Source organism: Euprymna scolopes, chromosome 30 (genome assembly GCF_053919585.1).
Source record: "Euprymna scolopes isolate OS-2025 chromosome 30, ASM5391958v1, whole genome shotgun sequence".
Classification (NCBI taxonomy): domain Eukaryota; kingdom Metazoa; phylum Mollusca; class Cephalopoda; order Sepiida; family Sepiolidae; genus Euprymna; species Euprymna scolopes.
The window spans coordinates 46,338,600-46,359,695 of record NC_136511.1 but is presented as its reverse complement, the minus strand read 5'-3'; the positions used below and the strand labels follow the sequence as shown (position 1 = coordinate 46,359,695).

The following is a 21,096-nucleotide window of genomic DNA, read 5'->3' as shown; positions in this document are numbered from 1 at the left end:
ACCTGACTACAACCTGGATGTCTTCAAGTCCAACATAAACAAATTCCTGATGAACCACCCCCTTGAGTAAACACTTTATCAAATCTCAACTCTAACGTACTGTACACGTAATAACCCTTATCTCTGAGTGGCTTCCGGGCCTTGATAAGTGGTGACGACCTTATAAAAAAAAAATAAATAAAAAACATAAGTGCTTGTAAATGAGTTTGAACACCAAAAACTTATCGAGGTAGGTAGAAGTGTAGTTTATCTTACCTTTGGTAACATTTATTTCAGTTTGCGTTCTATAGTAAAACCTGCCTACAAAATAGAATCTCTTAAAAATGCACAATAAAGCATCGATGTAAAAAAATGTTTCTGTTTATTAAATTATTAAGTTCAATGACGTATATCTACATCATGGCATATAGCACCTAACAAATGGTCACCCATCTGGTACTGGCCAGGCTCCACGTTGCTTAACTCTGGTGATCTATAAAGATAACATAACGTATTAATTATCTTACTACAATTTTTTTCTTCTTTATTTTCGTATTTATTTTATTACACATACCAAGGCTCTACGGACAAACTTATCTTTAGTTGATCTTTAGCAACTAAATATTTTCGTTTACTAGCCAAATAGAAAAGTTACTAGCCAGACCCATATAATTTTTAGAATATGACATCTTCGTTCTGTGACAAGTATGTACATAATAAATATTTTTCTGTATTTTTTTAATAAGTGTAATTCTAAATATACAACAAACTTTATGTTGATACTTGAAGGTATAAACATTGGTATTGTCTCTTGATGCATATATAAACACTCCCATCTTATTTATATGGTCAACTTAATCTTTAGCAACTAAATATTTTCGTTTACTAGCCAAATAGAAAAGTTACTAGCCAGACCCATATGATTGTTAGAATATGACATCTTCGTTCTGTGACGAGTATGTACATCATAAATATTTTTCTGTATTTTTTTTAATAAATGTAATTCTAAATATACAACAAACTTTATGTTGATACTTGAAGCTATAAACATTTGAATTTCCTCAGATGTTTTTTTAAACTGCCTTTGTTAAAAAAAAAAAAAGTATATTGTTTTGTTAAACCTTTTATTGTTTAAATAATTTGACTTTGCTCGTTTAATTAAAAAGAGAAAAAGTTGAAAAAATATTTTTCACACAGTAATGAGCTTTGGAAGATTGTCAGTGAAAGAAATACAATCGCCAAAAGATAAGCGTTCCATTATTTCTAGTTACCACAAATCACTCGTAAATGTGACTGCTTCACTTGCAATGTAGAGTCCTCCATATTGACGACTCACATACTGAGTTAATGTCGTATCAGCATTCAAGCCATGAGCATGATGTCACAGAATCAAATGCACATGTTTGCACCAAGATCAAAGGAAAAAACACGTGCCGATTTAGAAGGTATGTTTGACAAGAACACGAGTATCCTCCTCCTCTTCCTTTAAAATTGAGCTGGCTGATTCGTAGGTCCTAAAAAGAATTACTGCAATGCAACAGTTGATTGTTACTAAAAAAAAAATGCTATCTGACCAGAAAAAGACAAAGAGAGAACATATTGTGTCATATTTCAATGATGACTTTGAAGTTGAAATAAATATTGTGTTGTGCTGTAAATATGTCGGTTACTTGAAACTGGACGAAATAAATAATTTTTTCTTTCACGTAACAAGTTTAAGTTTTCTTTTCTTTGCGAGTCTCTAAAAACAACGTTTGGTCTATTTAAAAAGTAACAACGTTGCATTTTAAAAGTAATGAGTGTTACAGTGCGACCCTCATCTATTTTTGTGTGTAATACTGTGATTGCTTTATTCTTTTTGTTTTCTTCTGCAGGAAGCTGTTGGTGAAATTGTGTTTGCCTCCATAGCTGAAACCGGAACTTCATTGGAAGCTGGAGGTTTGTAGATTTGTCTTTTTTATAAAAGTAGTATAATATTATTGATCTCTCTTTTGAACAGTTTATTATCAGTATCAAGTCTTTTGTATACGTCCGAAGCTACAGCAACATTCTAGCAACTCCTATGATGATACTGGAAACATTGTAGCCTGATGATCACCTTCATAGCTGCACTACAATAAAACAGAAGACGAATTCATGATATAACTTGGTTGATGCGTGTGATACCATCATGTAGTGTAGTAAAATGGAACCCAAACGTTGTCCGTCACTTTGCTGTTCAATCCTATCAGTCCCAAATGATTATCTTCTCTGCTCAACCTACTCTCACCCAACTTCAACTCCAATCCCTCCAATATCACTCGAGGGATCTTCGAGCCACAAACCATCGTCAACTGTCTCAAATGCAAACTAACTCTGACTCCTAAATTTATTGACTCAAAATTGGAAATCCTATGTCCTGTCTTTTTTTGTAGTCAACATCACACCTGATTAATAGAAACTGACTGTTTCCACACTCGTGATTCATCTTCCTGTCTTGAGATTTCAAAAAGATCTCCCTAGCTCCCTAATCGTATTTCTATTCTCCGCTAATGAATCATCCCCCCCCCCATTGTTGGGAGTCTTGGCTCTCTTGGAGAATAGTGTAAGACGAGAGCTGTAATAAAAAATATTTTAATATAAACCACATCAAATGTATGGCAACAAAATTCTTACAAATTCATAAAAAATTTAGTGTTTTTATTTGCAGCATACAATTGTTTTGGTCTACCACCAAGATGTATGTAATTATGCTGCACGATTTGATACTAACATCCTATGATTTGAGAGAATGAATGTAAATAAACATTTGACAATGATCGCCGACCTCAGTGCTGTTTCTGTAGTCTTCTCCTTCGTCTCTTCTCCTACCCGTGTCATTGTCTCTCACATTTTGGCGACTGTGGAGGGGATGCACTGGATCACAAATATAAAAAATAAAACAAGAAAAACAAGAGGAAAACACAAACTCCGACATTTTCCGTAAATATTAATTACACTGTGTGTGTATGCGTGATACCATTCATGCTCTGAACACTTAGGTCCGCATCTATGTCTACTATTAAGACCATGGTCATCAGTTAGTTGATAAATTCATTTCCCCCATCTCCTCCAAGCCATGATTTGCCTTTGACCTAATCGGGCTTGCAAATTTCCTCAATTCTGTCCAACTGTCATTAACTGTAACTGTTGTCAACTGTTGAAAATCCAAGATTGTCCGCAACTGTCGTGAGCTGTTGCAAAAATCTGTTGCTTCTAAAACTAACTTTAAAATGTTGACCATTATTGTTCGGTACTTTCTCCTAAAATAATTGCCATACCTTGATCAACAATCCTAACTCAGCTTCTTTTTGTGTTCCTTGGTGAACAACTTTCTCTCCATTGTCTTTCCACCAACCCTATTTCCTATACCTTTGTTCAAACTTATTTCTTCTTGTCTTTTTACCCAACTTCCAAACACTTCGAAGGGGAGGCGGGTACTATCGCATTATATGAAACAAAATTATAAAATAACTACAGAATGCAACGACGTTAACATATTTAGTTTTGCAAAGAGAGATGAAAAGAAATGCAATAACATCAATATCTTCAGACAGCTTGATCTGGTAGCACTAGTGAAGATGTTTTGACTAAGGATCGAAAATGTTAGTGAAACTTATGGAACATTCATGAACTTTTGTTTCAACACAAAAAAGATTTACTTATTTATTTACGAACTGTTGTCCTCATTTTCATTGGTTCGTGGGCAGTGGATAAAGGCGTTGAATCTGTACGGTTCCAGGTGAGCGTTGTCTGAAGATAGCAGTTTCAATCCTACCCAAAGCCGGCCAGAAGATTAGTTGGCCAAAACGTGATGAGACAACTATGAAAGGCAGTAATTACTGGGGAAACAGTTATGAGACTCAGTGTTTCAATCCCGTCGCAGTTAATCACCTGAAGAAGGCCTGAGGATGAGTTGGCCGAAACGTTGTGAAACAACAACTATGAAGATGAGGATAACAGTCCACAAAAAAATGAATAAATACACAAATTGCTCATCTCAAAGGATTCCACAAAAAAAATAAAAATCAAGCAGGAGAATTTAAGTTTCACAATGTTTGTTTAGATGCGCGTTACTAGATCACGGGTCGTCTATGTTCTCTATTTTAATTTCTTCATTTATAATTTCATAAAAAGTTTCCCCGATGTCTTCCACCTTTTTTTATTTTCAACTCACATTCACCCCTAACAAGGCATTTCCCCACTTGGACATTAGGGGCTACTATTTGAGCTAGGAAAGATGAACAAGATGTTGGTTTACATTACATTTAAACTTCTGCATATCCGTACAGTCAGGGAAGCAGGTAGCAGGAAGGAAATTCCAAAGTGTAGCTGTCCGAGGGAAGAAACTATTAGAGTAGAAAACTTTTTGCCATTTAGGGACCTCGACAGTGAAGGGGTGAGATTATGTTGCTAAACTGATTTGTTGGGGATATGTACATTGAGGGGGCACAAGTGCAACAAGTTCGTCTGAGCACATTCCATTAAAATACTTGTAAAACAGGCACAGAAATGCAGCATTGCGGCGATGGAACAGGGGTTGGAGCTTAGTTGACAAGGTGGGACCTATCAGATTGAAGACTCTTTTTGGACCCTAAGCTGCACATACAAAGGACTCTGTCACTTCTGCTTCATCCATAAGCATTTGCAGAGCATTGACAACATCTGCATCTGCTTTGAGGTAGATCTGCAGCCAGGTTGTCTTGCATATACGGGAGAACCACCATGTGTTCTTAGACCCAATGAACGCATGAAAGGCTGGTAAAGCCTTTGCTATTTCTTTACCTAGAGCTCGCCACAGTGGTTCAATTTGTATAACACCAGAGGCCATAGAAATGGACATGTTTTTCAGCAATAGGTCATAGTTTGCTGTGACTAGCACTAAAACGTCCGTATCTGGTAAGAAAAATACTAACTGTGAATCAGGTGGGTTTCGCTGTGAAGCCAGCACAGCCTGGTGGATCAGCAGTGTGTCTGCTTCCTCATGGTTATTTACTCCAAAGACCAGGTCTTTGTTGCTCTTAGTGTATCCAGAAGCAGATGTGGTGATCAGCTTGGATGATCCCCTGTTGTACTCTAGAGTTTGGGCAGCAAGATAGTCAGATCAGCCTTTGTTTTGTCATGGGAGAGGAACCGCTTCATTGGGATGTATTTGATTTTAGTGTCATCTCTGACTTGATACTGAACAGCTTTTCTTTGTCTTCGTTTATCTCTGGTTTCACTCTTCAGAGAATCTGCTCGGTATGTATCAAAAACGAGGATGATTTCATCATAATCTCGTGTTAGTTGCATCAGTCTCTCATTTAGGCAGCCACTCAGATCTTTGACTGTCACTAGAGTCGCTGGTTTCTTGCTCAGCTTCTGCACAAGCACCATACTATCCACCAGTGCTATCTTCCGACTTGGCTGATCAGTAGATGTGGGCTCTGTAAATCCTGTACCTGTTGCATTTTTGTGAGTAAAACTTCCAGCTTGAGGTGACTGGTCTTCATGGGGCATGTCTTCTCTTGTCAGGTTCTCAAGTAGATGCATTAACTTGGACTTGTCGTGGTATGGCAGCATTGTTCCATCAGGGGCAAACAGTGCTCTTGGTGTCAGAGTGAATTCATGGTTTCCTATGGCTTCTCTCTCGTTGATGTTTCAGCTTGACCTGGCAAGTACCATCAGCTTTGCGAACAGGTCCTTGGCCGCCTTCAGATCCACAGTATTCTCTTTGAGTTTCACTGTAATCTTCTTGTTCCCAGAAAGGAACATCTTGTTGTTCTCTTTCTTCACAGGGGCCCAGAGGCTGACATCTCTATTGATCCGCTCTGACACATAATCCTTATACAACTTCTGTCCAGTGACATCAACATTCAAGATTTGTGGTACATACTCATCTGGAATGTAGGCATTAGTGATCACATTGTACAGTTTTTCAGCTTTAGTGGTAAAGGGGTTTCCATGGCTGAGTATGGCTTCCTTGATCTTGTCAACTGTACCATGTGCCCTCTGGACTTCACTTGGTCGAAGCTCATGATGCTCTGTGATTCTGTCAGTTTCCATGCCAAACTAACTCTTGAACTCTTTTGACAGACGTGAAATTTCTGGTGGGGCCAGAAAAAAATCTCTGTCCGGTATTGACATTGTTGGAGATGCCTATGATGCCAGAGCTAGTCTGATATATTGCCTGCTCTTAATTCCTTCCATGTCTGAGGGTGATTGGTCCTCAAATCATGCATATCTGTGATGTATCTTGGGCAGAGTTGCTTATACTTGATGCTGTCCATGGCAAAGAACAGCTTGCTCAGTGCTTCTCCAGCTTGCAGATGGAGTTCCAGGTCAGCATTCCAAGTTGCTGCTACAAAGAACAGAATTGCTTCCACCAAATCTAAGTACCTCATCATGGCCTTGAACATTGCATTCTGGGATTTCTGTTCCTTCTATTTTTGTAATGCTGTGATGACCTCAGCAGTGGTCAAGGCTTCCTGGAGAGTGCTGTTTGCTTGCTTCACGGATTCAGCCTTCGTGTCTTTATCCTCAGAGCAGGCAGCTTCTACTCATTCTGTTGACGTCAGGCACACATCTTTCAGTTGTGGGTTGTCCTTAAAGAACACCTCCAGAGCCGTTTCTTAGAGTGCTATATATGAGTAGATATGGGCATGGAGAGCTCGCTTGTAGTGTGTGCATTTCAGGATTTGCTTTGTCGTGGCAGGACCATACACACCTGCTTCCACCCAGGAATCATCTATGCCTGAGTTCTCCATAAAGACACCAAGTGCTCTGAGGGCAGCCATTATGACATGCAGTTCACCCAGTTTGCGGACAACCATTTGTTTCAAGTCAGGCCTGGCATCTAGGAGCTGCACCACCTTCTCATATAGAGACATGTCAAAGGTAATGACTGGGATGATCTTCTCCAACTGCCAACTTCCTCAGCTGATTTGCTTGTACGATCACAGTTAGCAGAGTTGACCACTCGTATGCCACCTCAGGGAGCAGTGCCAAAGTTCTAACCTGTGTCAAGGGAAGGCTTTCAGACAGCAGTGAGTTGTATCCTGCCCAGCCTGGAATCTTGCTGGAGGTTTCTTGAAGTTTCATACTGGATAAAGCATATGCAACAACCCATCCAAGCTATGTCAGCTGTGATAGGATCCTGAGATCCCCTGGCCGATGGCAAAACGTTGTGACCTCTTGGTAGCCTGTGATTTTGGCTTGTTACAGTGAAGCATGTCTACATGGTAGGGTGTGGCTGATTTACTCTTTGCATCACCTATGATCAAAGATTCTGCAACAGGTTCTTTAGAAAGATCAACTTTCTGGTACACTGCCGTGATGGTTCCGTGGGTGGTTTCCTTCCCATCAGGAGTATCCTCTGCAAAATCTGTTATCTACTGCGAAAAACAAACAGATCCCCTTCTTCAGGAATGGTGGTACATAGACGCTTTGGTATGCTCTGGTGTTTTCTACAACAGCATTTGCCAAAGCAGTTTCCATGAGAAAGACACGGCGATGTGAAATAGCGTAGCCATGAGCATTGAGAAGATTCAACAGCTTCTTGTTGCGTGTGTCATGGTGGACAGTCAGTGCCAGTCCCAGAACCTGAGGGTTCCCTCGTGCATGGGGTGACTTGAATGCTGATTCATTGCTTGGCTTGTACCTTACCTGTTTACTGGATTTGAACACGATATTCTGGCTCACCGTCAGTGTTGCTCGGTCAACATCTTTGGTTTTCTTTACAGTTTCCACCTTTTGAGCAGGCTCAACCATTATCTAATGGATTAAGGTGTATAATTCAGCTTGAACATCGTCATTGTCATTAGATACCTGCATGACATTTCTTTCCTTGGGCTCTTTGAAGGTTGCAATACTTTTCCTCATCACCTGTGCTGCTTTATAGATTGTCTTCATGCTGTTCTCCTCCTTACCATTTATCGTTGAGGTATTAACCATGTCCTCTTCACGTGCATCTGGGGAGTAGAGGACAGTTGGTTTCCTTATGTTTGGTCGAACAGACTTCTGGTGTGGCAAATAAGTAAGGATCCTTTCTTTCAGCCATTTTCTATTGAATACAGGTACAGGACCTTCAAAGACTTTTGAACAAAGCATATTAACATAAGTCGTTTCAATATCATGTTTTGTTTTTTTGTTTCTACATCAATAAGATTTATCAGCTCAAGCAGACTCGCCTTTTGTAGAAAGGGTTCTTCAGCAGTTTTGCTAGTCTTAGTATCTCGAAGAGCATGGAACACATTTTTGGTCCAACAAGCTTTATGGTATAGGACATCAATTGCATGTGCATCACCTGGTCATATGCAGGTGTTCAGCCTAGTCTTCAGTGCAGGATTATGGGATCTTTCCACAGCATCTTTGAGATTTTTACCTGCAGTCTCAGTACTGATCTGATACAGTTCTTGGCTATTGTCCTGTTGGCAGAAGAACTCTTTCTTATCCAGTAGACTTTATGTGATCGTGTGAATGGCAATGCAGAACCAGATGTAGATGGGCCTGGAACAGCCTCTTCTGTGCTTCCTCTTTTCTTGCCAGGCTTTTGGGCAGTTGTAGTGTCCTGTAGCTAAAGTGTGTGCGTTGCGATCTCTTGAACGTTGTATTTCAACTTTGTTAGTTGCACTCGAATGACATGAGCGATGTCAGACCACCCTCTCTTCACACATTGTTTCATAGTCCCCATCATTCAAACTAGCCCCCTCTAGAATTACTTGGAGTACGAGCTCATAGAACTCTATTGACGACCAACTCCTTTCTTTCTATCATCAGACTGGCAGAGAATGCACTGCTTCCAGTTAATGGACTCCTTGGTTTGACATGCCTCCTCTTTACTCTGCGACTCATCACTCATGCTTAACCTACAAGCACAGAGAGAATTACAATAATGTTAGAAGAGTAAAAAACTATAAGTTTTCAAAGTATCAGAGGTTAATTAACAATTTGAATTAGTGATGTAAAAGCAAGATTTTTTAGGAACAGCTGAAGTATGAATTTATAAATTATACATATTTTTTATTATAAAGATATGGCAATAAAACGACACCACATCAGTTTGAACCCACTTATGCATCTAAAGGTTAATGTTACGAATGTTGTTGCTTTATAACTACTACCATTGGCTTCTATGACCCTGAAAATGTAGGTTTAGCAGTTAAAATCAGTGTTCCAGCTTATTTAAAAGCCGAGATATTACAAAATGTACATTTTACGGCAGCCATTTTGTAAATCCAATATGGCTGCCATATACGCATCTGGGCAAAATGCAAACATTGATTTTCTGATTCCTGAGACAAAAACCTTTCCAAAAATGTATAGGTTTGCAAATCTCCAAAAAGTTCCCACAAAATTACATTAGGAACCTGACTAGAAATATAATATAGAAAATGTTTATTATTTATGAATTAAAAAGATGGCCATTAATTCACACTGATAAACAGATCAAAATTTTAAACCAATTTAATTTCATAAACAAATTTGATAGTTGATCTAAAATAAAAATAAATTAGGTTCTTGTCCAGAATTCCTCTATATTACATAAACAAAACTGTATGATGTACCTGCCTATGATATATTCCAAAAAATCACCTAAATTGATAAAGTACTTTTATTTTTATAAAGAAAATCATTTTAAAGTGATTAATGGATGGATCTCGCAAGTTTGAATTGAGTTATCTCCCTTTATTTTGGATTGTTTTTAAATTGAGGGGGAGGGGGGCAAAGCAACCGCTCTTCAGTTATTCATAAAATTTGATTTTCTTTTGTAAAAACTACTTGATCAAATTAGGTGATTTTTGGAATATGGTATTTTTGTTTTGTCACGGTTACATACCTCATTATTTTTTTTATTTCTTAATATAGGGGGAATTCTAGGCCAGAACCAAAAATGTTAATACAAAATGAATAGACCGTAATTCTGTAAAGCCAAATTCTACTTTATTAATTGCAGAAAGCTGCGGTGAAATTGAAAGCGTAAAGGCTGTGAGCGATGTTTATCTTCCGGTCTCGGGGACAGTGATTGAGACAAATTCTGCTTTAAGTGACAAACCAAGTTTGATAAACAGTTCACCTTACGAAGAAGGTAAGTAAAAAGTTTAGACACTTAAGCAGAATGGTGCTTGCATAACCGTCAGTATATTCTGGGCAGGTTACGTAACTCACTGAAAGGTGCTTGCTAAATGAAACTTTTTTTTTTTTTAAATGAAAACCTGATTAATTTTTAAGATGCCGGTGAAAACTTCATGCCTTTTTTGTTTTTTTTTCCAAAAACTGACGGCCAATGTTTAAAATGCAAACAAAATTAAGCAAAAAAAAAAAATAAATAATTATAATTAAAAACAGTCATTGCCTGGTAATTTCAATAAAAAAAAAGGGTACATATGCACCATGCTGAAATAATATTATTTAGAAAGCCATTCTTAACATGGGAGGAGAACTTTTTAACTATTCTGTACTTTCATCTAACAAATAAAGTCATCCACTGTTTTGATTTCATTAGCTAAGCCTTATAGCATCTTTCGGCAATCGTAATCTGCCTGAAATATGCTGACAATGATACAGTTTATATTTTATATGAGCATTTAAATGTAAAGGAAATTTTTTTGTTAATGGAAATCGCTCCAGACAGCGCATGAAGCCACTTGATATAAGGAGCAACAAGAAGGAAAGATGATTATCACAAAGACAGGCAATGCCTATTGATCTTGAAAAGACCAAGGCTATAGGTAGAAGGAAAACAGTAAGCAGGAAGAGAGTTCCATAAGTTTGCAGTTCTTTTTTTTTAAACAACTAATTTCTTTTGAAACATTTGTTGAAAAAATATTTTTAATTTATTTTTCTTGAAGAAAAAAAATTCTTTCATTTAAACTTATAATAATTCCTACCTTCTTGTGTTAAAGTTTGGTTTTCAGCATTTTTAAATTTTTCATCTGACACTGTTCATGTCTGTTTTTTTCCGGCAACTCTTTCAGCTACTTTGAAAAAATAATAGTTATTTACTTGCCTCCCCACGAGAGCAGTTAGACACCAATGTTTTAGATTACTATCAGTAAATTGCCAGAGAATGCCTACACGACCTTAGGTCAGGTTCTGGATGAATATGAAGAAAACAAATTATTTTTAATTTCCTCTTTGCAGGTTGGCTTTTGAAGATTGAGCTGTCAAACAAAGAGGAATTGAGTGAATTAATGGACGAAAATGCTTACCAAGAATTTCTGAAGACTTTTGAATCCTGAGAATGATCCAAGAATTTTATCTATTCCTTAATCATATCAATGGGAAATAATTGCCATTTGCAGTCGAAAATCTAAGGTGTTGTATATAATTAAAAAAAAAAAAAAAAAAAAAAAAAATGGAACGGTTGCAATTAAAAATTCCAAAGAAAGATTTCATTATTTCAAAATTTTAGATTTTTTTTTTTTTTTCTTTTTAAATAAAGAAACTGAACTTTTTATACTTTTTATTCTGAATAATAAAATATCCTGTTTCGGTATTTTTTAGATGAGCATTGATGATTTGGATTATTATATTTGCTGTTATTCTTGTGACTTGATGATCATCTTTGTGATTGTACTATGATAAAACAACACAAAACAAGCACCTTCCTTGGGCTTTTGGCTAAGAATAAAGTGTAGTATCTGTTGTGATACTACACTTCACTTTTTCTGTCCTCGATCAGTGGATGAGAAATCCTTCTAGACTGAGACATTTTTATTTTTGTTCCTATCCAGAATACCCCTTCTGGGGGAGTTGGATTTTCCCCCACATTAAAAATCGACCTTGTGAAAAGGCAAGTAAACAGGAACAAGTAATCCATTAGAGCGTGTGTTTGTGAGAGAGAGAAAAAGATACTATAACATAATGTAGAAAAAAGAACCCCAAACGTTGTTCATTGCCGCTAGCTGTCAGGTTATGTTGATTCCCAATGATTTTCTTGGGCCCAATCTATTTTTGCCTAATTTTGACTCCTATTTCTCTGGGGAGTCCTCTAAACCAGGGATTCTCAAAATAGTCGCTACATAGCCTTGGGGCTCTGTGAGTGAGGCTATGGAGTTCTAAAAGCCCTTTAGGACCAAATGCTTTATATGGAAAAAGTAAATGACTACAGATATTTAACTATTGATCTTTTTTTACAAGAAACAGATATGATCCATAACTACAAGTGTAAAGAGTTTCAGGACGGTTCATGAAAAAGAAAATTAATAAATAAATTAACAAAAAATGCAACAATTTTTTATTAATCAAAAACAAAAAATGGTTGTAAACATTATCATTGGTTAGTGTTAAAATTTGAAATTAATGTTTTTCATATTTTAGAAATTATCTTGTTAGTGTTCCGTGAAAAACCTTTGCCCTGTTCAGGGACTCCATGGTAGCCTGAAGTTTGGGAAACCCTGCCCTAAGCCATCAACTGTCCCAAACTGGCAACTGTCCTCAACTGTTACAAACCAGAGATTGTCTCTGTTGTAAGCAGTCACAAAATTCATTACCACCCCTAAAACTGTATGTAAACTAATTCTAAATATATTGACCTCTATTGGATAATGTTTTGTCCCAATCACTGCCATACCTTGATTAACAATCCTATTTCAGCTTTCCTTTGTGTGCCTTGGTGAACAACTTTCTCTTCATTCCAAACCTATTTTCTCTTTTTTTTTTTTCTCTTTTCTCCCCTACTTTCTAAGATTTGGAGGCAAAGGACAAGTTGGAGAAGATCAGTAGTATCACACTTGACTGAGCTCCAATTCCTGACGCTCATCTAAGACATTCATGACAGCTCATTTCAATCTCCTAAGCTCTCTAGATCTGGTCAAAGCCATAACCTACCTCCAACTGTGTCAAATTCTTAACTGCTCTCAACAGGACACTGTCCTCAACCTTCACAAATCCAAGACTGTCAGTAAACTGTCGCAAAACTCATTGCCACTCCTAAAATTGTTAAACACTCTAAATATATCAACCTCTATTGTCCAGTCTTGTCTAAATCACTGCCACACCTTGATCAACAATCCTTCTTAAGCTTTCCTTTGTGTGACTTGAACAAATTCCTCTCCATTGTATTTCTACCATCTTCCCACAATTTCTGTCAATCAAGTAATCTGTTTGTTCCCTAGTTTTTCCTCTTTCCTTCGTAACACTTTTGGAGTGGAGGGGGGGGGGATAGAAAATGTTCATTACTATCACATTCTTGCCATGTACTGCAGCCACATTGATCACTTTAATGATGTGGATCCTAATACCATTTCAGTTCTTGCTGTGAATGTTTTACAAGGAAAAAAAAAGAAAAACAAATTGGAGCTCAGTCGAGCACTTACCATGAACATAACACTAGAGTAGAGAGAAACTAGCAATGTTTCTTCTGTAAGAAAGGAGCTGTAGCTTAGAGAAGAGTTCACGCACCACTAGATTTCAAAGTTGGTTTTGTACTTTGCCGAGGCAGGAAAGAGTGCTTGTAGTGGCACCTCTCAAAATGTGACAGCAGTACTCCATCTTAGGACGTACAAAGATAAAGGATGGCATCGGGAGTCGGTAAAATGATCTAACCATTTTTCCAGCAAACTTAACAACAGATGGGTTGAACGTTTCTGTTTCAGATATAAAGTAAAGTCGGTCCTACGAACTTATCAAGATGAAAGGCTTCATCTAGAAAGCACTATTCTTTCACCGGAAGCAAAACAAAGGTTTGAGCATTGGGAGTGAAAGGATGTAGACAAATTTTCTTTAAACTATGAAAAAGGAAATTGCCAAAGTTTTCAACAGCATCCCTGCAATGGAAAAAAAAAAAAAATCTTGTCCAGAATTCACCCATATCAAAAAAATAAAAATATATTCCAAAAATCACTTAAATTGTTCCATTAATTTTATTTTTAAATAAAGAAAACCAAATTTTATAAGTAATCAAGTAGCAACTGTTACTCAGCATTTTGAAAACAATCTATAAAAAAAAGAGGGGGGGGACAAAGGGAGATAACTCAATAATTCAAACTTGCAAGATTTATGTTGTTAATACCTATGAATTCCCATCATCAGCGGCCCTGCTGTTTAACAGCATTGGCGGCTATGGCTCTCCATAACTTTTGACGATAACTTCACTGCTTGGACAAGATTGTCTATGAAAATCCATCTTGGTCAACCTTGCTCCCTATCTATCACTTAAAATTGATTTTATTTAAAAATAAAACTACTTGATTAACTTATGTAATTTTTGGAATATGATATTTTTGCTTCATCATGGCTAAGTACATCATACAGATTCTTTATTTTTGTTTGTTAATATAGGGTGAGTTCTAGACAAGGACCAAAAACGGTGTTACTATTTATCCTCCTGGGCCTGATGGCTTTTAATGACTAACACCCATCGACCAAATGCAATTGTGTATTTTGCTAGTGCTTCTCCACGATCAGTATTATTGCAATGTTTTTTTTTTTTTTATTAATGAGGGTATGATTAAAGAAATTCGAAGGTTCTACTGATAGACACTGGCGATAGGAACTGACCAATCAAATGGAGCCACATTCTGCTAGCAGCCAATCAGAAACCTGAATTACTTTAAGTAGTCTTATTAGAAGAAGCAGCAGCAGCACATATGGTGGGAAACAATCAATTAATAAGTAGACCTAGTATAGAATTTAACACGATATGGGGACTATTAATTATAAATAATAGATAATATATACAATAAGTAAAAAAAAAAAAAAAAACTATATATATATATATATATATATATATACATACATACACACGCACAGTAATATATATTAATAATAGTGATATTTACAACTAGAAATAAAATAGGTTTATGAATGCAAAAATTCGTCCTAGAACTGTCCGAGAGGGCCAGTGGCGCAGTGTGTAGAGTGCTGGGAAAAATCAATTATAAAAGTGATATTCTCCTGAAGGTTTAATTCTCGGTGTTGGCAACTGAAAAATACAATTCTGTCCAAATTCTTGAGTGTAACAGAACCATTCCTATGTTCAACAAGAAGAAGGTTGGAGGTTAAGTCGACCGAAATGTTCTGAAAATGGCACTCAAGATGAGAGCAATAGTTCGATTAATACAAATAACCAATCCTCATCTAAAAAAATTAAGAAACGTAATTCATAATTGTATTTTTCAATAAGAATTGAACCTTCAACCTTCAGGAGAATATTACTTTTACAATTGATTTTTCCAAATATTATTTGGAAAAATCAATTGTAAAAGTATTACTTAATTGATTTTCCAAATTGCAAATTACTTAGGACCTTTATCCAGTTAGGGCTGATTGAACGAAAACATGCTACCCCATGAAGTAAATAAAGGGCTCCATTCGAAATTCCATTCAAATTCCCGAGTTTGACAAGATACACCTGAAGAAGGTTGGAGGTTACATCAACTGAAATGTGAAAATAACACTTCAGATGAGAGCAGTAGTCTGAAGATTCCAAATAATACAAATAACCAATCCTCATCTCAAAAATTCAGAAACGTAGATTTTAAATGCTCTTTTAAATGTAAAAGTCATAAGGGAAAAGTTAAGACTGAAAAAATATTTAATTAAATGATCGTGGAGAGATACTAGGAAAATACACAATGGTGTAATTGTATTTGGTCGATGAACTCGCATGTGTGACAGGCATTAGAGAATAAGCAGCAGTTGTCGTGGTGTCAGGCATACGTTGGCATGGACATAAATAGTAAAAATCTGTTCAAAAATATTTAATGATTGAACAGCAAAAAAAAAATAAATAAATGATTGAACAGCAAAAAAAAAAATAAATAAATAAAAAATAAATGATTGAACATGAAAAGAAAATGAAAAAACTGAAAAGATTAGTGTATCATATTAATAATTTTTTTTTTTTTTTTTTTTTAATTTTATTTTTTGCTTTTGAATTGCACTGATTTTTTGTTTTGAGAAAAAAAACATTTTGAGAGATATACAATAGAAATACAAATGTTTTTGCAAGGGGAGAAAGACAAAAGTTACATATTTAGTTGTTATTTATATTGGCTTTCCGAGGGAATCCACAGTATCACAACTCAATCAGCAAACATTCGGACATTTCAAAAGGAGAAAGATAGGGAAGAAAAAGTTTGAGTTTTTTTTTTTTTTTTTTTTTTTTTTTTACACATTTTTACAGTTTATGGTAATGTCATTCTACAATCGTTTGATTTTTTATCTATATTTTCTTTTAATGCAATATTGAAGCTTTCACTTGGGTCAAAATTAAGAGTTAAAAAAAAAAAATAATAAATAAAAAAAAGAAGACAATATGCCTCTGAACTCATTATGTCCTGCTATTCTATAAATAGGTCACCAAATACTTTTTTTTTAATCTCTAAAATACAGAATAGTACTAATTACTGCAGAATTACTTTGAAGAAAGAATAAAATTCATCTTTATTCATCAACTTCTCTCCAAGAATTGTTGGAGGCCTTTTAAAAACTCTTGTAAAATTTGTTAAAATTCTATTTGTTTAATGGTGTACAAACTTATATAAACGAGTCTTGCAATATTAAAAAACCATTAACTTATTGTCAAAAATGTAATGCAGCTATTTGTATGAACTGCTTTCTTCTTTACCATACTGTGTAAATTTTATATTGAATATATAGTCTCTGGATTTCTAAAATATATCACATGTACCCAGTGTCCTATTTATAGAAGAGTCAATATTTCATTTTTTAAATAAAAATTTTTCATTTCAATTTGTGTATTCTAATCAGTTTTTTGTCATCATTTACATTGAAAAAATAAGGTCTTACCAGCAACTGTCTTAAACTCACCTGCAGAAAACCAAAACATTGAGGATTGGAAACATTGTAATCATAACAATAAAGATAAACATCCGATCTATATAGCAAGATATTGTATGTATTTGTGCGAATTCACATGTGACAGTTTAAGTTTTAATTCTAAACGATTTCATTTAAGTAATTTCATAAATACTAATAATAAAATCACAAAAGTCATAAAAAAATAAAAAATAAAAAGTGACCAGCATTTGAGTCATCAGCTCTAGGAATGTTGTCAACCAGGATTAAGGTGGCCTCCCTCCAGTGGTTCAGTGCCATTATGTATGAGATAAGTAGAAGGGATGTAAATATTTATTTTATTTAATGAGAAATAACCAAAAGGGGGTAATTAAAACAAAAAAATTCGACTAAATTAAAAAAAAAAAAAAAATACAGAAATTTATCATGTACGTATACATAAAATGATGAGGTCATATTCCAAAAAATTATGTAGTTTTTATTTTTTTTAACTAAGAAAATCATCAGGTTTTAGAATATGTTAAAATTCAAGGGTGACAACTCAATTCGACTACAGAGATTTTATTTGTATTCAAAATAACTAAAACTTTGTTTTACTAAAAAAAAATTGTAAATTTTGATTTTCTTAGTAAAAAAAAAAAAAAAAAAAAAAATATTTGATCAATGTTTGTGACTTTTGGAATATGAAATCTGTTCCGTGATGGGTATATACCTCATAGATGTGTTTGTATATTTATATATTTAATTAAGTCGAATAAGATTGGTGGATTTAATAACGAAACAATTCAAGCATTTTATTAACAATTTTTATGATTTCTCAAGACATAACAATGGATGAAATAAAAACCAGAAAGATGGTACTTGATGACACCTTTCTTAAAGTTATCAAATTGCGTCCGTGTGGAAGGATCACTTTCTGGTGATGTTTGCATTCTTAAACAATATACATTGTTAACGTGCTAACAAATAAACTTGAAAATTTATAATTACTTCCCTTAGTTTATTTTACAAAATATGATTCTTATCCAGAATTCCCCCATATTAAAAACCAAACAAAGAAAAATTTGTATGATGTATGTACCTATGATGGAAAGAGAATATATTCCAAAAATCACGTAAATTGGTCAAGTACTTTTATTTTTATAAAAGAAATTTATAGGCATAAATCTAGCAGGTATTGTTGTTGAGTTATCTCCCTTGCTTTGAGATTTCTTTTTCAAAATGGTGGACATAACCATTACTTTTCGGTTACTAATAAAATTTGATTTTCTTATTGAAAAATAAAACTACTTGATCAATTTGTGATTTTGGAATATGATACTTTTGTTCTGCAATGCGTACGTTCAGTGTACAGATTTTTCTTTACTTTTGTTTTTTTAAATATAAAGGAATTTCGGACTAGGACCCTATTTTGAACAACGATATAAGTTTTACCCCATCTCTTTTCTCTCCCTCCTCCTCCACTCTTCTTCTCACACCGTCATTCTATAAAAAACATTGCTAGGAAGACAAATGAAGTTTATATTGTTTTTTTTTGTTTAATTCATATGAAAGTTCTGGCTATCCTAGCTATCATTTAAAACATCTTTCATTTAAAACATCTTTTATGGGAAAATTGTAATATATATATTTGCAGACTGTTATTCTCATCTTTATAATTGTTGTTTCCCAACGTTTCGGCCAACTATTTCTCTGGCTTTCGTCAGGTTGTTAACCGCGACAGGATAGGAATGGTGAATTTTTTAATTGTATCTTTAGTAATTACTGCCTTCCATAGTTGTCGTCGCCTCACCATGTTTTTGCCAACTAATCTTCTGGCCGGCTTTGAGTAGGATTGAAACCGCTATCTTCAGAGAATGCTCACCTGGAACCACAGAGATTCAACGCCTCTATACACTGCTGTTCAGTAGAGGAAACCAAGCATCATTGCAACCGCTAAGGAAAAATTAAACTTTGCAATTTCTTTTAAGCTGTTGTAAATTTATTTGGTCGGATGATCCTCTTGTTGCAGCACTGATCCAAACCCCACAATTGACACTGCAACAGTGTACGAATCTAGAAACAACTTTGGACCAGCATAATGAGCAGACGAGCATGGTCTGTGCAGGCAATAAATGCACACAGATGTACATTCACAAAATATGAAGTTTCTTTTTTGCTCTGAACAATAGATTCTGTACACTTTCAATGCAATAAATCAATCGAACATTGGCTATTTTGTATTTCATTCTCATACAATTTTTTTTTTTCATGGAAATCGCCTAATATATATATATATATATATATATATATATATATATATTGAGAAAGAAGTGAACCATAATCGAATGTTAAAAAATAATAAGCCGATTAAAAAAAAAAAAAAAAAAAATCATAAAGTGTAATGCAACATTACACATTCCATCTAAAGTTTTTATTACAATTCTAAAAAAAAAAAAAAAAAATTCTATTCCTCTTAACAGACGTTATATCCTTGAAAAAGTCAGTCATATTTGGGTTTCGTTCTTTTTGCATTTTGTGATTTTTTTTTTTTTTTTAATTGACTTATTTTATAACATTCCGAATAGTGTTCACTTTTTTCTTGGGTTGCATTACATTTCGTTATTTTTTTTTTTTAAATCGACTTGTGTATTATTTTAACATTCGATTATGGTTCACTTCTTTCTCATTATTTTAAAATTTTGCTATTCTAATAAAGTTATGTCCCATATATATATATATATATATATATATATATATATGCGCAGCATTTTTTCTCTTAAGCATATTTGATTAAATGAAAGACGTTTTTTCCTTTCCAACTTCCAAATAACTGTCATCACCAGTTAGATTAATCTGTCGCTGACAATGAATCCGGAAGGATTGGAAAGTACTCCAACTTATGATAAATATGGTAATTACATCAGCCAGTTCCTGCTAGAAGTAAAGACTATTATTCAGAAGTTGGAAAGAATCAAAAACAGAATTAATAGACAAGACATACTATACATCATTAAATAGATAAGATATACTGCATTTCATATTGAAGAATGCTATGGGTTACATTTTTGTAACTAAAACCCTGACAACTTATCCATAATCATACAATATACAAATTTATTGAATACGAGAGGTGTATGAAAACTTAAGCATCATAAAAACTAAAAGTTCTATTTTAAAAATGTTAATAGGTACATAATTTATATAAATATATTTTTTTTATATTGATTATATCTTTTGCAACTAAAATGTCCTTATAATTTAATTGGACAGGAGTGGCAAGAGGAGGAGGAGGAGAAAGAGTAGCAGCAAGAGTAGAAGTAAAAGGAAAAATAATAAGTCATTTGTAGTCAAACGGTGCTTGCATCCGAAACGTAAGCTATTTATAAGCAACTATCATTCTACTATGAGTTATCTATCTTGTGTAAAATTCTAACATGGCTTATCCACAAGCATATGAAACTAATATTTAATTCCACTTTCAGGATTATTTGATCGATTCCAACTTCTATTTTGATCTTGGTTATTCCTCCAGATGTAACCTTTAACCTTCTTGAAGCGCATCTTTTGGAACTTATAAAACCTGTATGAATTTTGGAACCAAACCCTTCAGTTAATTCATGGGTCTAGATTGTTCTCATTCCTTCAGCCACGACAGTAGAAATACTAAATTTTGAACACTTAACCTCCAAAAGATTTGCAGAGCCATGTTAATCTCTGGAAGACAAGTAAAGGTGGTAGTTTCCCGTTGCTTTCCATTTTGATTAAGAGGTGTAGCCTCTCCCCGTGAGTTAAACGTGCCTCCATATAACCTGGAAATTTCTACAACTCAGTGTGGTACATACAGCACTTAGCCTTCCCAAATGGTCACCCATCTGGTACTAGCCAGGCTCATTCTTGCTTAACTTTGGTGATCTGGTAAGAACTGATGTCAATGTGATTGTGCTGTATGAGCTCTTAGACAGGGTCAAAATAAAAAGTTTCAAATCTAATAAGTCCCACAGTCAAGCTGTAACCTCTCTCTCAGCACCGCATCTTTGTGCTCCCCCCCCCCAAGTGCAATATGCTCTCATGAACTCTTAACATTTGTGCTCATTCAATGTAGATAATCTCGACAAACCTGACAAGCAGCAAAATTCCACCCATTTACTATTGCGGTCCCTAGATACCGAAAATGCTTCTACTCGACTAGTTTCTTCACTCAGACTGCTAGACTTTGGAATTTTCTCCCTGTTTCCCATACTGTACTAGCAGTATCAGAATTTTTGTAGGAATTTTTGACACCCCTAACACGAAACTGCGAATACAATATAAAAATCTCGTAATTTCTCTGTTAAAAGTGGGTTATTTATTTTCTTTATGGATTATACTTCCAAA

At 34.9% G+C, this 21,096-nt stretch overlaps 1 protein-coding gene across 1 annotated transcript in view; it reads left to right on the top strand.

Annotated features, from left to right (window-relative positions):
- LOC145254793 (glycine cleavage system H protein-like) overlaps window positions 1-11,486 on the top strand; it is a 67,512-nt gene extending 56,026 nt beyond the window's left edge. Inside the window, exons 3-5 of the mRNA XM_080113579.1 lie at window positions 1,854-1,917; window positions 9,932-10,063; window positions 11,119-11,486. Coding sequence (XP_079969705.1) covers window positions 1,854-1,917; window positions 9,932-10,063; window positions 11,119-11,216 — 294 coding nt within the window. The 3' untranslated portion in view covers window positions 11,217-11,486. The remainder of the gene's footprint in view (window positions 1-1,853; window positions 1,918-9,931; window positions 10,064-11,118) is intronic.
- Window positions 11,487-21,096: the final 9,610 nt, after the last annotated feature.